Source organism: Panthera leo, chromosome B2 (genome assembly GCF_018350215.1).
Source record: "Panthera leo isolate Ple1 chromosome B2, P.leo_Ple1_pat1.1, whole genome shotgun sequence".
Taxonomy (NCBI): Eukaryota; Metazoa; Chordata; class Mammalia; order Carnivora; family Felidae; genus Panthera; species Panthera leo.
The window spans coordinates 31,089,865-31,103,465 of NC_056683.1; the positions used below are offsets into that span (position 1 = coordinate 31,089,865).

General features: G+C 38.2%; 1 protein-coding gene and 1 long non-coding RNA gene across 30 annotated transcripts in view; one reads left to right on the forward strand and one right to left on the reverse strand.

The window, feature by feature from the left end:
* The window catches only part of LOC122219743, a 94,485-nt gene extending 89,286 nt beyond the window's left edge, over positions 1-5,199 (forward strand). The window contains exons 4-5 of the long non-coding RNA XR_006202535.1: positions 1,248-1,331; positions 5,070-5,199. This is a non-coding gene — a long non-coding RNA (uncharacterized LOC122219743). The remainder of the gene's footprint in view (positions 1-1,247; positions 1,332-5,069) is intronic.
* TSBP1 (testis expressed basic protein 1) overlaps positions 1-13,601 on the reverse strand; it is a 219,772-nt gene that overhangs the window by 189,618 nt on the left and 16,553 nt on the right. For 17 of the 29 annotated variants that reach the window (XM_042938383.1, XM_042938378.1, XM_042938375.1 and 14 more), the window contains 5 exons: positions 12,692-12,712; positions 6,269-6,289; positions 2,972-3,010; positions 2,393-2,413; positions 483-503 (listed from right to left, as the gene is read on the reverse strand). In XM_042938383.1, the coding sequence (XP_042794317.1) occupies positions 483-503; positions 2,393-2,413; positions 2,972-3,010; positions 6,269-6,289; positions 12,692-12,712 (123 nt within the window). The remainder of the gene's footprint in view (positions 1-482; positions 504-2,392; positions 2,414-2,971; positions 3,011-6,268; positions 6,290-12,691; positions 12,713-13,601) is intronic. The other 12 variants (XM_042938392.1, XM_042938390.1, XM_042938386.1 and 9 more) reach the window with 5 other exon arrangements.

Consider the following 13,601-nt stretch of genomic DNA (forward strand, 5'->3'; position numbering starts at 1 on the left):
CATCTCTCCTCTCTTTCCTTCTTTGCCCTGCCCAACACTCAGCTGTCTCAAAGGATTGACACTCCAGGGGTAGTTAGGATGTCTTTTGGCCATTTTTCATCACCCTCCTCTTTGGTCTTTATGGTGCTTATTCTTTCACCTTCTAGAACCACTTGCTCTTCTTGTAGCATTACCTTCAGTTTAGCAAAAGTCCACAATAATTGTTTTAATCATTTTTATCATAGTTGAGAGAATGTTTTTTCTGGGGCGTTATTTTAAATATGAATGATTTAGTTTTCCTTTGTCTTAAACTTAGTGTCAGTTCAGGCTGGGTTTTTTTTCACCCCCTGAAGGTTTGGGCATTAGGGGTGTCAGTAATTCAGATGTACTCAAGAAGCATGGGTGGGAAGGCCTAGAAATGGAAAGAGCTTGGGTGAGGAGAGGTCCCATACCTCACAGAAGACCAAAGAGTGTCAGAATTAGGAAACAGAAAAGGAACTCACTTATGGGTCCAATGGCTCCAGCTAAAATATGGGAAAAGCAAGACAGACTAATTAGTATGGTTCTTTGGCATAGAAAATTTAGTTTGAGTTGAAATTATTTTGGGGAAAACATTATAAAAAACAGACACAAGGAACAATATTTCTATTTCACCAGAGGAGCAAATAAGCTTTATTCTTCATTCCCCACCTTGGAGGACCCTCATAACTACTGGGATCTGATGGGTGGAGCTGGAGGGATGCAGTGGTCAAGGTTCCTGTCTTGATGGGTCACTGTTTGTAACTCAGTAGATTCCATAGATAATTGCCTTTCTTTCAACTGGTCTAATTTGAACTCGGGTAGCCAGAATCTATAGCCTCATCTTCTGAAGGAGACAGTGGGAATTTCAGTCTCCTGTGGGTGACCTTTGACTGCCTTAGTCATCAGAGTAACTTGGCCTGCAATATCTTAGCATAAGAGGGAATAGAAACTCTTGGGTAGGTTCAAGACTTTTGTAGGTGAAGTTAGTGGGTAAAGGGATTGAGGCACTAACTAGACCCACATGCTTAGCAATAACAGCCTTCTCTTTTACAAACACATTTGCACAGACACCTCTCTGTATCTCTTGGGCTACATGTGCTTTAGTGACACTTGCTCAGTGTTTACTCTTGATTGACTTTTGATTTTTTAAATCATGTTTCATGTGTATAAATGCTCCAGGAGGTGTAGACACAGAGTGTGATTTGCCTTGAGCTCTAACCCTCAAATCATTCTTCCTCTTCCTTTAGTGTTGGCTCTGACCCAGGAGCTCAAGGTCTGAATGTCCTTAGAGGCGATGGACAGAAATATGTTAAGAAATGAACGAAACCTTGGTGAGTTTCATTTTTCTTGTCACTGGCATTAGGGCTACTCTTCTTGTGGAGAATCTGAAGGAATGGAGGAGCTGGTTAAACTTAGATCAAGAACACTCAACTTTACATTTGTTTTCTACATACAGAGGATTGAAACTCTGCCAAGTAATGGTTCTAAACCATCTGGAGATCTTGTTAAAATGCAGATTCTGATTTGGTAGGCATTAGGTGGAGATTCTGCATTTCTAACAAACTTCAAGGTGATGCTGATACAGATCCTTGGACCCACTTTAAGCGGCAAGGCCATTAACAGATGGGTAAAAGGTCAGAGCATTTATATATCACTGTGTCCATTTATCATTTTTTTTCTTTTCTAAATCAGCTGCTTCTCACCCATCCCTCATTCTTTGTCCTCTACCAGTGCTTCTGCCAGAGATGTTTGATGTAATGTCCTTTCAGATGCAATCTGGACACTTCTTCCAGACTGATTCTTTGTTAACATCAGGGCCTAATAGCAGGGCATATACATTCCACACCACCATCCACAGCAGCCTAGGGACCCTCACTCAGTGAGCTGGGACTCACTGCTCCCTTCCTCTTGGTGTGACTGGGATTTTTAGCAAGGGACCTTCCTACCTTTCTAACACTTTTGTTGTTAACACTTTTCTCTTTGCTATTGAATCTCAAGATTTTGAGAAAACTAAAAGTGATAATACTTCCTCACGGAAGCTCCCAGCTTATTAGAATAAGAATAGGAAGCATTGGGGCGCCTAAGTGGCTCAGTCAGTTAAGTGTTTGACTTAGGCTCAGGTCATGATCTCATGTTTTGTGAGTTTGAGCCCCTCATTGGGCTCTGTGCTGACAGTGCAGAGCCTGCTTGGGATTCTGTCTCTCCTTCTCTATCTCTCTCAAAATAAATAAACTTTAAAAAAAGAATAGGAAATAAAGAAGGACAAAAGAATTGGCAATTTTTGCAGTAGGAAATAAAAACATCCATGAATAGGAGTGTCTTACATATTACATATTCTAACAGTGTAGTAAAGCAAAGCACATGGGAATTAAAGCACAGCAAAGAAACTTACTTATGGGTGCTGCACTGCCTGCTAAAACACAAACACAAAAAGGTAAGTCTGGAGAGTGCATGCATGAAGGATGTACATTTCAGGGAGATTCAGGTCAAGCATTTACTACATATTACATTTACATGAAAAGCTGTAAGAAGGTCAGTCAGTATTTTCCCTCCCCACCCCCCTCCACCCCCCACCCCCCCACCCAGGAGACCCATAACATCATATTTCCTGCAGTTATTTTTCTTGTTTTCAATTTTTGCTATCTTTCTGTTGTCAGATATTTCTAGAACTATTTGTTTTTGACAAACACCTTCATCTAATCACAGGATTTTTCCTTTCACTTATTAATTAATTTTATTAGCAGAGTTTCCACTTTGCTAAATAAGAAAATCATCAGTTACTTAGGGGGGTCCTGAAATCAGCCTCAAGTTCCTCATACTGGTAAAGGCAAAGGAGAACAGTTAAATAGTAGGTTGTTCTCCTTTCCTCTTCCTTTTTTTTGTGCCTCCTTAGCCCCCACCCAACTCCCCCAATGGTAGGCACTTTGTAGAAGATCAAAAAGAACTGAGTTGAGAAATAGGAGAAACTTACATAAAGGTTCTGAAGTTGCTTTGAAGGCTTTTGTATTACCTGTAATGAAAATTGCGAAGAACTATGAGACATAAATGTTTGTTGTTTAAGCAAAAAAAAAAAAAAAGACAAATATAATCTTATCTAGATTTAGACTTTCAGAGAGCATGAAATGTAGGCAGTCCTATTCCCTCCTCCCCACATGTGAGGTACAAATAGTCTTGAGGTTAAAGAGCCAAGACTAGAGTCTCATCAGCTTTACTATTCTGTAGCTCTATGACTAGGTAAGTCACTAAACCTTTGGAACATTACTTTTCTAATCTTTAAAATGAAAATTATATCTCCTTTCTTACATCAAATGGCTGCAGTGAAAAATCAAGAGTAATAATGGATGGAAAGCTGAAAAGTTCTATCAAAATTGTTATGAAAGAAATATTCAGGGACTACAAAGGAATGAAACTTCTGCAAAGTAGAAAGTTTCACTGTGTTTAAGGCATTAAGCTTTAGTTTACTTTCTACTTTCTCTATTTTTCCCTCTTTTCCTTACCGTCATTTGGAAAGTTTTGAATGCTGGTGACAGGGCATTTTCATGAGTATTTCTCTGTGTTCTTTGTTTATTTGTTAATCTGTGTGATTCAACTCTTAAAAAAATATACTTTGGTATTCCTTAGTTACCTCAGTACCGTAGTTACGCAAGCTGACATTGCAGTGAGATTTGACATCAGTTGAGAACCATTGCTTCTGCCTTGAGAGTAACCAATCTTATTTGAAGATGTTGAAAGCCTCTTTACTGAAACAAGTTTGTTTATGAGATGAGCTAATTTTCCCGTGGAATTTCAAAGGTTTTCTGTATGTGTGAAACTATGATTTGGACTTTTAGAACCTATTTTGGTCTTCCATTTTCCTGTTCTGGAGATTTTCACTGAAATTCTACCTTCCTATTGCTTTCCTTCCCACACTTTCTTCTTTTACCTATTCAGATCTTTTCTTTATGTACTTTTATTTCTCTTTGTTGAGCATTCTTTAAATGCTAAAGTATTATTTTAAAAAAATTACACTTAGAAAGCTTTTAGTGAGTTGAAAAATGTAATTTATTTCTCTTGAAATAATTAAATATAGTTCTTGTATATTTATGACTCAATTTTGTTTGTTATTATGTTTGGAAGAAACTAATAGCTTTTCACAGAAATGATAAGATCTCAGCACTTGGGAAGAGATACAACCTTTTCTATGTATTGTAGACTAAGGTAGCATACAGCCATTCCCACTACTAAACAGAGATAATTTATAAAAGACAGCTCCCATATATTTAATATTTAAGGATATTAATCCATATCAGAAATGGCAAATATATTTGAGTTAATGTACTAAGTCTGATCAATTCGTAGCAACACTCTGGAGGTGAGAATTTTAGATTGTATGTAGGCTGAGCAGGAAAGAGAAGTACGCTTACCTACTGATACCTGCCACAGGCAAAGGCATAAGCAGAGGTGGAATGTATATCATATATTTTCAAGAAGTTTTGAACTGAAAATTTGTGGCCTTGCCTGGTTGAAAACAGGCACAACAGTGAAAGGTTTCACTTACTTTCAGAGTGAAGAAGCAGATAAAAAAAACTTAATTATAAGATTTGAGTATCCTGACAAAATACTAAGTATTATATAATTTTAGATTAAGGACCTCACTTCTGTGGATAATCTTCTGAATGAAAATATCAGAATTAGTTCTTGTAGAGAGTACCAAAATTTCCATACTAAATGGAAATACTGGTTGTCTTTGTGGGGGGTCGTATGCTCTGTTGCCTCAGCAAGTCTCCTGAATTGTGAATCTGTCAGCTATACAGGGTAGTAAAGAAGTTGGTCATTTGAAAAGTGCATACCCTATCTAGAAGCATTCAAATGCAAGATTTAAAATAATGCTTTATTGGTCAGCCAATATACAGGTGGCATTGGACCAATGGATTGCCAGTTTGGGAGCTTTACTTTGAAAAAGGAAGGGATTTAAGTGCGCACCCTACATTCTTCCACAACAGTGTGGTGTGAGATCAGTGTCACCACAGGCTGTGGCTGAGCTGAGATAGACCAAATGAATCCCTTTTTTTCCATTAATTTAATCACAGGTATTGGTCGGGTCACATTTAATTCAAACCTGTGATTGACAAACCTATTGAGGTTGTGAAGCACCTGGAAGTTGTGATACTTTTTGGAGAAAATCATGAAATTATTATCTTTGAACAAGAAACAGTTTTACTTGCTGTAAGTATGACCAAAAGTAAATATTCAATATGAAAAATTTTATCAGAAGCACATAAACTTAGAAGAAAAAAATCTGTCCAACCAGGATTGTTTCTCACTTCTGAATTTGTGTGTGTGTGTGTGTGTGTGTGTGTGTGTGTGTGTGTGTGTGATCTTCTCTGATTGCCTTACTTTTCTGTACCTCATTCCTCTCTCACTCTTCATTTGTTTAGAAAATGTGTTCATCTCAGTTTGGCAATAAGTGGAAATCAGTTCCAGGAGACTGATTTAAGCATTATCTTGAGTTTTCTTCCTTCTGTATTCATGTCTTCTATTTTTACTCACGTCTGTGTTCTGTTCTGTTAGTTTTTCAATTGGTTGTTGAATTTAAAAGCTTAATGAAAGATTAAATAACTTCCTGTGTTCGAAGAACCAGTAAATAGGGAGCTGGAATGCAATTCCAGGCGACCTGGCTCCAGAACCTGAGTTATGTAACGGTCTCTCTGTTTATTTATAATACATTAATAAGTAAGCAGGCTTATTTTTAAAGTGGTTTTTTAAAAGTCTTATTGTACCACTGTCAATTCATGGAGAAATAATGCATTTTTTTCAATAGTAGAGGTGAAACAGTAACTTATTCCCAAGCCCACAGCCAAAGTAAACAGTATAATTTCCTTCTTTGTGGGCCTGGGGGGCTTGTAGTTAGAGAGGGACACAGAATCAAGGGAGGATCTGTTTGGGGTGGAAGAAAACCAAACCTGCTCTATACTTTAAGGAGAGGGAGTTACTGGAAGAGGAAAATACAAAGATATAGAAGGGAGAAGCTGTGACTGCTGAAGAGAAGGTTGGGCTGGTAGATGAGGTCCTATAACTGGACATAAGTGGAGGAATTTACTTCAAGACAAGAAGGGGAGACAGGTACGCCTGACGTAGGTAAGATACCTAATGAAGGAGAAGGCAGAGAATGATGAGCTTCAAGCCCTGCCACTCTGACATAGCAGGGAACAAATAAGACAGGGAGACATCCTCTGCCTACTGTGGGAGCCCTACAATACCAGATTTTGAAAGGAAAAGAAAAACTTACTCATGGATCCTTGCACCAAAGCTAAAGAACAATAAATATTCAGATCAGTAGAGTTAATGGTTTAAATAATCCACCCATTTCCCAGGAGTCTTTCTGGAAATTGTACCCTCAGGACACCTTAGACCCTTCATTCCCCCACAGGCACATGGATTATTACCACGCTTGCAGGTCTTGAACCTTCTTCCCCCTTGGACACTATTCCAGGAGTAAAAGTGGTCAGGAGAGAATCCAGGTTTACTATATTTTCAATATTCTGATTTCATTCAGCATCTTTTCTTTCCCCTATTTTCCATTTCTCCCTCATTCTTTCTTTTCTCAGTTTGGAAAATCTCCTCTCCATAATGTAATAGCTTCAAGAACCAAAGAAAGGCAATGTTAGAAAGGTTCCAATTTGGGGCTTCTGGGTGGCTCAGCCAGTTAAGCATCTGACACATGATTTCAGCTCAGGTCATGATCTCAGGGTCATGAGATCCAGCCTGGAGATCGCATCAGGCTCTGTGCTGAGCATGGAGCCTACTTGTGATTCTCTCTCTCTCTCTCTCTCTCTCTCTCTCTCTCTCCCCCCACACCCTTCCTGCCCTCTCCTGCCCTGACTTGCATGTGCTCTCTCACTCTAAAAAAAAAAATTTCTAATTTTATAAAAAAAGAAAACTGAGGCTGAGAGAAGAGAAGGTCTGTGGCCGAGTGTGCTAAAAATTATATGCAGTCATTTATGGGGTGCCTGGGTGGCTCATTCAGTTAAGTGTCCGACTTTGGCTCAGGTCATGATCTCATGGTTCGTGGGATTGAGCCCCGTGTCAGGCTCTGGGCTGACAGCTCAGAGCCTGGAGCCTGCTTTAGATTCTGTGTCTCCCTCTCTCTCTGCCCGCCCCCCTGCCCCCCCCCCCCACACTCTGTGTGTCTCTCTTTCAAAAATAAACATCAGAAAATTTTTTTTAAATAAAAATTATATGCAGTTTTAGTCTCCAATTTTTCTGACTTTGGTTCAGTGCACTTTCCTCTGTACCTCACACAGTTTTCTCTTTCTGTTCCTTTTGGAATATTCCTTTATGAAGTAAATTAACTTCTTTCCTACATATTGACTCTCCCAATTTTTTTCTGTTCTTTTTATTAATCTCTAGAGTGTTCCTCTTATAAAATGATCTAAATGATAGGGAAGATTTGTGTAACTTTTAATAAAAATTATGACAGTACAGAAATATAGACTACTATTGAATGAACCCCACTATATTCATTGAAGGAAGGATGAAAAAAAGAATGAAAGAAGGAAGCATTTGCCTTATTTGTCTTACGTTGGAGGTTAAATTTCTCTAATTTAAAGTATGATCTTTGATTATTTCCATCATCTTTTGGGGACCTTATTTAACCAATCTCTAAAACAACAGGGTTTAACAATGCTCTGTTCAGCTCAACTTTTAATGATTCAATTAGTCTAAATCTACACACTTGTAGTCTTGTTATTCCTGGGTCTTTCAGCCTCAGCTGATAAAATCTAGGATAATGGGGAAGCAAAAGGGCTGACATTCTAAATTTTTTTTTTACATTTATATATTTTTGAGAGACAGAGCACAAGTGGGGGAGGAGTAGAGAGAGAGGGAGACAGAATCCGAAGCAGGCTCCAAGCTCCTAGCTGTCAGCACAGAGCCTGACACGGGGATGGAACTCACAAACCGTGAGATCATGACTGGAGTCAAAGTCAGAGGCTTAACTGACTGAGCCACTCAGGTGCTCCATGGGGCTCACATTCTAAATTTAGGGCCTGCCTAGGAGAGAGAAGACAGGGAAAAAGCCTCCAGATACCAAGGTTTCATGACAGAGAAGCAATCAGGACGTGCTCGGTTCCCTAGTAAACTGCTAAATGGACACACAGATAAATTCCTGAGGTCTCCTGCTTAAAGTCGTCAGAATTAATACCCTTTGAAGAGAAGCTTCAGAGAGAAGCTCTCACACTGGCATCTCCAGGAATTACCAAATCCTCTATGCCACCTGCGGTGTGATTTAGTCATGGATAGTGTAAGGGTACTGTGTTTTGGTGCTGTGATGGAGGCCCAGAAAGACTTGTAGGACTGGTGATGAGCAGGGAGGCCATTTACTCTTTCTTTTCAGCCTGTGTGAAGATTGAAACTCTTAAGGGAACTCAGAAGACCTAGGTCTTGGTTAAACCTTCATTAGCTGCCTTATATACTCCTTTCTTTTGACCTCCTGCTTACTCACATTTCTCCTTCCTGAACTGAGAAATAGAAAGAGACTTAAATACCATTTCTGGAGTCGACACTGAAGAATAATAACAAAAATCCACAGGAGTCTGGATTAATTGATTTAACAGAAAGGGGGTTCTGATTAGTTTTCATGAAGTACAGTGGGAGATCAGATGCTAAAATACTTGGATTTGAATCCTAGTTGCTCTACCTTATAGCGGTGTGACCTTGCACAAGTTACTTGACGTTTTTGTGCCTAAGATTATTCATTTTAAATACAAGATGTATAATAATATCTACTTCATAGGATTGTTATGCTTAGGATACAGCTTGGCACATAAACTCTGTACATATTTTTATATTATTGTTTTGAATTGCAGTCCTTATCTATGTATGCTTGTATAGGTACATCTCAGGAGGGCCTCATTCATCCTGTAGAACCACACAGCATATTGAACTTCAGGGATGAATGGCCCCATGCATCTTTCAGCTAAATACTATTTATAATAACTAATTACTCCCTTCCTTTGAGATTAAACCCAATATGTATCACATATTTATTTACCTTATTTACCATCAGAGGATAATTCTCATCTTAAGAAGCATATTATCATAATCATTAGTATAACTCCTGATTTGATTTTCTTCCTTACTGTCTAAAATCCCATCACACTGCTTGGAGCCTGCTTCGGATTCTGTGTCTCCTGCTCTTTCTTCCCCTCCCCCACTAGTGCTCTGTCTCTGTCTCTCAAAATAAATAAACTTTTAAAAAGTAATAAAAAATAAAATAAAATATTGAGTCTCTTGCAGCCCGCTGAACAATGTCTATTTTTTGATCCCATACTATATATATATGTGTATATATATATATGACATATATATGTAATATGTATATATTTATATATATTACATATATATGTCATAAAACAGCCTCATTCATGGGATGCAGTTATGCCACAGTAGTAGACTAGCAAAATAATTTTTTTATTTTATTTATTTTATTTTTTTTATTTTTTTTATTTTTTTTTATTATTTTTTATTTATTTATTTTTTTTTATTTTTTAATATATGAAATTTACTGTCAAATTGGTTTCCATACAACACCCAGTGCTCATCCCAAAAGGTGCCCTCCTCAATACCCATCACCCCCCCTGCCCTCCCTCCCCCCCTGCCCTCCCTCCCACCCCCCATCAACCCTCAGTTTGTTCTCAGTTTTTTTATTTTTTTTTATTATTTTTTTATTTTTTATTTTTTTTTTATTATTATTATTTTTTTTTATTTTTTAATATATGAAATTTACTGTCAAATTGGTTTCCATACAACACCCAGTAGCAAAATAATTTTGAGATTCAGATTAATTCACATTTTTTGCATTTTGAATTATGTTTTAAAAATTGAAGGAAAATTTTTTCATATATGCATAATATCCTAAATTTCTTGAGACTTTTTATTTCAGGAAGATAACTTTTTTTTTTTTATATTTATTTATTTTTTATTTTTTTATTTATTTTTTATTTTTTATTTTTTTAATATATGAAATTTACTGTCAAATTGGTTTCCATACAACACCCAGTGCTCATCCCAAAAGGTGCCCTCCTCAATACCCATCACCCACCCTCCCCTCCCTCCCACCCCCCATCAACCCTCAGTTCGTTCTCAGTTTTTAACAGTCTCTTATGCTTTGGCTCTCTCCCACTCTAACCTCTTTTTTTTTCCTTCCCTTCCCCCATGGGTTTCTGTTACGTTTCTCAGGATCCACATAAGAGTGAAACCATATGGTATCTGTCTTTCTCTGTATGGCTTATTTCACTTAGCATCACACTCTCCAGTTCCATCCACGTTGCTACAAAAGGCCATATTTCATTTTTTCTCATTGCCACGTAGTATTCCATTGTGTATATAAACCACAATTTCTTTATCCATTCATCAGTTGATGGACATTTAGGCTCTTTCCATAATTTGGCTATTGTTGAGAGTGCTGTTATAAACATTGGGGTACAAGTGCCCCTATGCATCAGTACTCCTGTATCCCTTGGATAAATTCCTAGCAGTGCTATTGCTGGGTCATAGGGTAGGTCTATTTTTAATTTTCTGAGGAACCTCCACACTGCTTTCCAGAGCGGCTGCACCAATTTGCATTCCCACCAACAGTGCAAGAGGGTTCCCGTTTCTCCACATCCTCTCCAGCATCTATAGTCTCCTGATTTGTTCATTTTGGCCACTCTGACTGGCGTGAGGTGATATCTGAGTGTGGTTTTGATTTGTATTTCCCTGATAAGGAGTGACGTTGAACATCTTTTCATGTTCCTGTTGGCCATCCGGATGTCTTCTTTAGAGAAGTGTCTATTCATGTTTTCTGCCCATTTCTTCACTGGGTTATTTGTTTTTCGGGTGTGGAGTTTGGTGAGCTCTTTATAGATTTTGGATACTAGCCCTTTGTCCGATGTGTCATTTGCAAATATCTTTTCCCATTCCGTTGGTTGCCTTTTAGTTTTGTTGGTTGTTTCCTTTGCTGTGCAGAAGCTTTTTATCTTCATAAGGTCCCAGTAATTCACTTTTGCTTTTAATTCCCTTGCCTTTGGGGATGTGCTGAGTAAGAGATTGCTACGGCTGAGGTCAGAGAGGTCTTTTCCTGCTTTCTCCTCTAAGGTTTTGATGGTTTCCTGTCTCACATTCAGGTCCTTTATCCATTTTGAGTTTATTTTTGTGAATGGTGTGAGAAAGTGGTCTAGTTTCAACCTTCTGCATGTTGCTGTCCAGTTCTCCCAGCACCATTTGTTAAAGAGACTGTCTTTTTTCCATTGTATGTTCTTTCCTGCTTTGTCAAAGATTAGTTGGCGATACGTTTGTGGGTCTAGTTCTGGGGTTTCTATTCTATTCCATTGGTCTATGTGTCTGTTTTTGTGCCAATACCATGCTGTCTTGATGATGACAGCTTTGTAGTAGAGGCTAAAGTCTGGGATTGTGATGCCTCCTGCTTTGGTCTTCTTCTTCAAAATTACTTTGGCTATTCGGGGCCTTTTGTGGTTCCATATGAATTTTAGGATTGCTTGTTCTAGTTTCGAGAAGAATGCTGGTGCAATTTTGATTGGGATTGCATTGAATGTGTAGATAGCTTTGGGTAGTATTGACATTTTGACAATATTTATTCTTCCAATCCATGAGCAGGGAATGTCTTTCCATTTCTTTATATCTTCTTCAATTACCTGCATAAGCTTTCTATAGTTTTCAGCATACAGATCTTTTACATCTTTGGTTAGATTTATTCCTAGGTATTTTATGCTTCTTGATGCAATTGTGAATGGGATCAGTTTCAGGAAGATAACTTTAAATTGAAAAATTAATTTTCTTTAAGAGAGAGCATGAACTGGGAGGGGGTGCAGAGGGAGAGAGAGAATCTTAAGCAAGCTTTATGCTCAGCATGGAGTCTGAAGCAGGACTTGATCCCACGACCCTGGGATCATGACCTGAGCCGAAATCAAGAGTAGGATGCTCAACTGAACTGAGTCATCCAAGTGCCCCTGAAAAATTAAATATTTTCAATCATGTCCTGGGGGTAGTTGGACAAGCATGGGATTTAGAGTCGAAAAGTCAGTGTTTAGAACTTCAATTTTACTTTCTATGAGCTATGTGCCTTTTGGTTAGATAATGTCCTTGAACTTCACTTTTCTCATCTCTAATACCGGTAAATATAGACTCAACAAACATGGCTTTTTGAATTACAACTCTCCTCTTTTCTCCCATTCTCTGCCCTTTTAACAACCTCCTTCCTTCCTGTTGCTTCTGAGTGAAAGAAGATATTTTGTTTTCCTGAAATCATTGTAGGCAGCTAAAACCATTTGAATTCTCTCTTCATTCTTAATCAATGGACTTTTTATTTTCTAAAGCTCTCATTAATTTCAGGTAAAATGCTCAATGATGGAGAAGGAAAAGAAGATGAGGGACAAGGCTAACCACAGTTAGGACATGATCCCCAGGTCTGTGATACACCAAAGAGAATAGAATTGAGAAACAGAAAAGGAACTTACCCCTTTGTTCTCCTGGCTGTTTGGCATTTTTTGTTGCTGTTTTTGATTTGGGGAGTATCAGAATAGGGAACCCCTGGGAGCACCAACCCCTGAGTGTCAGTGGTGGCTCAAGGAGGTAGGGGATTAGATATCTTCATTGTTGCCATTTAAACCTGGGGGCACCTTGAATTGGATTGGAGAAAAGTAAAGGAACTTACCAATACTTGATTGAGACAGTGCTAAAAGAAAACAAAGTAAGAATGAGATCTTTGTGTTTCAGGGAGAACTTCAGATTCCACAGCTACTATATAAGGAAGAGGTTGTGGGAAAGAAGACTGCCATGGGTCACATCCCGTTTTCTATGATCAGGTGCAATGCAGTGTTGTGGGCAGATGGATATCCATTTAAGGACTCGTTTTGGGGTATAAATTTTAGGCTTTTGTGTATTTCCTCAGTAATACTCTTATGGTAGGGTAGGATTGCAAGACCTCCTCAACCTATCTTTTAAGTTCTCCTAGTAAGAGAATAACAATGTTTAGGGAGATTGCTAGTTTCTTAGTCCATGGAAACTTTTCTGCCTCTTTGTTTTTCTTCTTTCCAGATCCTGCTGTTTTTGTTCTGTTTTCCTTCTCTACCTATCTTTCTCCTCCTCTTCTATCTCAGTTTTTTCTCTTTTTTCCCCTTTGTTTGAAAGATCTTTTGCAGCAAACTATTGCTACTTAATAGCTTCAACAAGGGGTCTCTACTTTTTTCAAAAATCATTTGTTTCCTGTGGGATGTTTAATACCAAGAAAACAAAATCAGGACATCCTTAGATATTAGAAGATAAAGAGTCAGGGCAGGGAAAATGGCATTGCTTGCTATCAAGATGGATATTTCACCCTCTCCTCTAATCACTTGGAAAAGTTGGGCACAGTATTTTTTAAAGTTTTAAAATATGAAGCTTAACTTGCAAACTAGTAAGAGAAGTCTCCAAAAGTCCTATATCAAGAGGGAACCCATAATTTCAATAGCGAGTAAGAGGTTTCATCACCCATATATCTTTTTGAGAGGTTGGGTTTTCAACACATAATCAGGAGTGAAAATTAAGGCCACAGACCTCATGCCTTGGAAGAACCTGGAACTAGC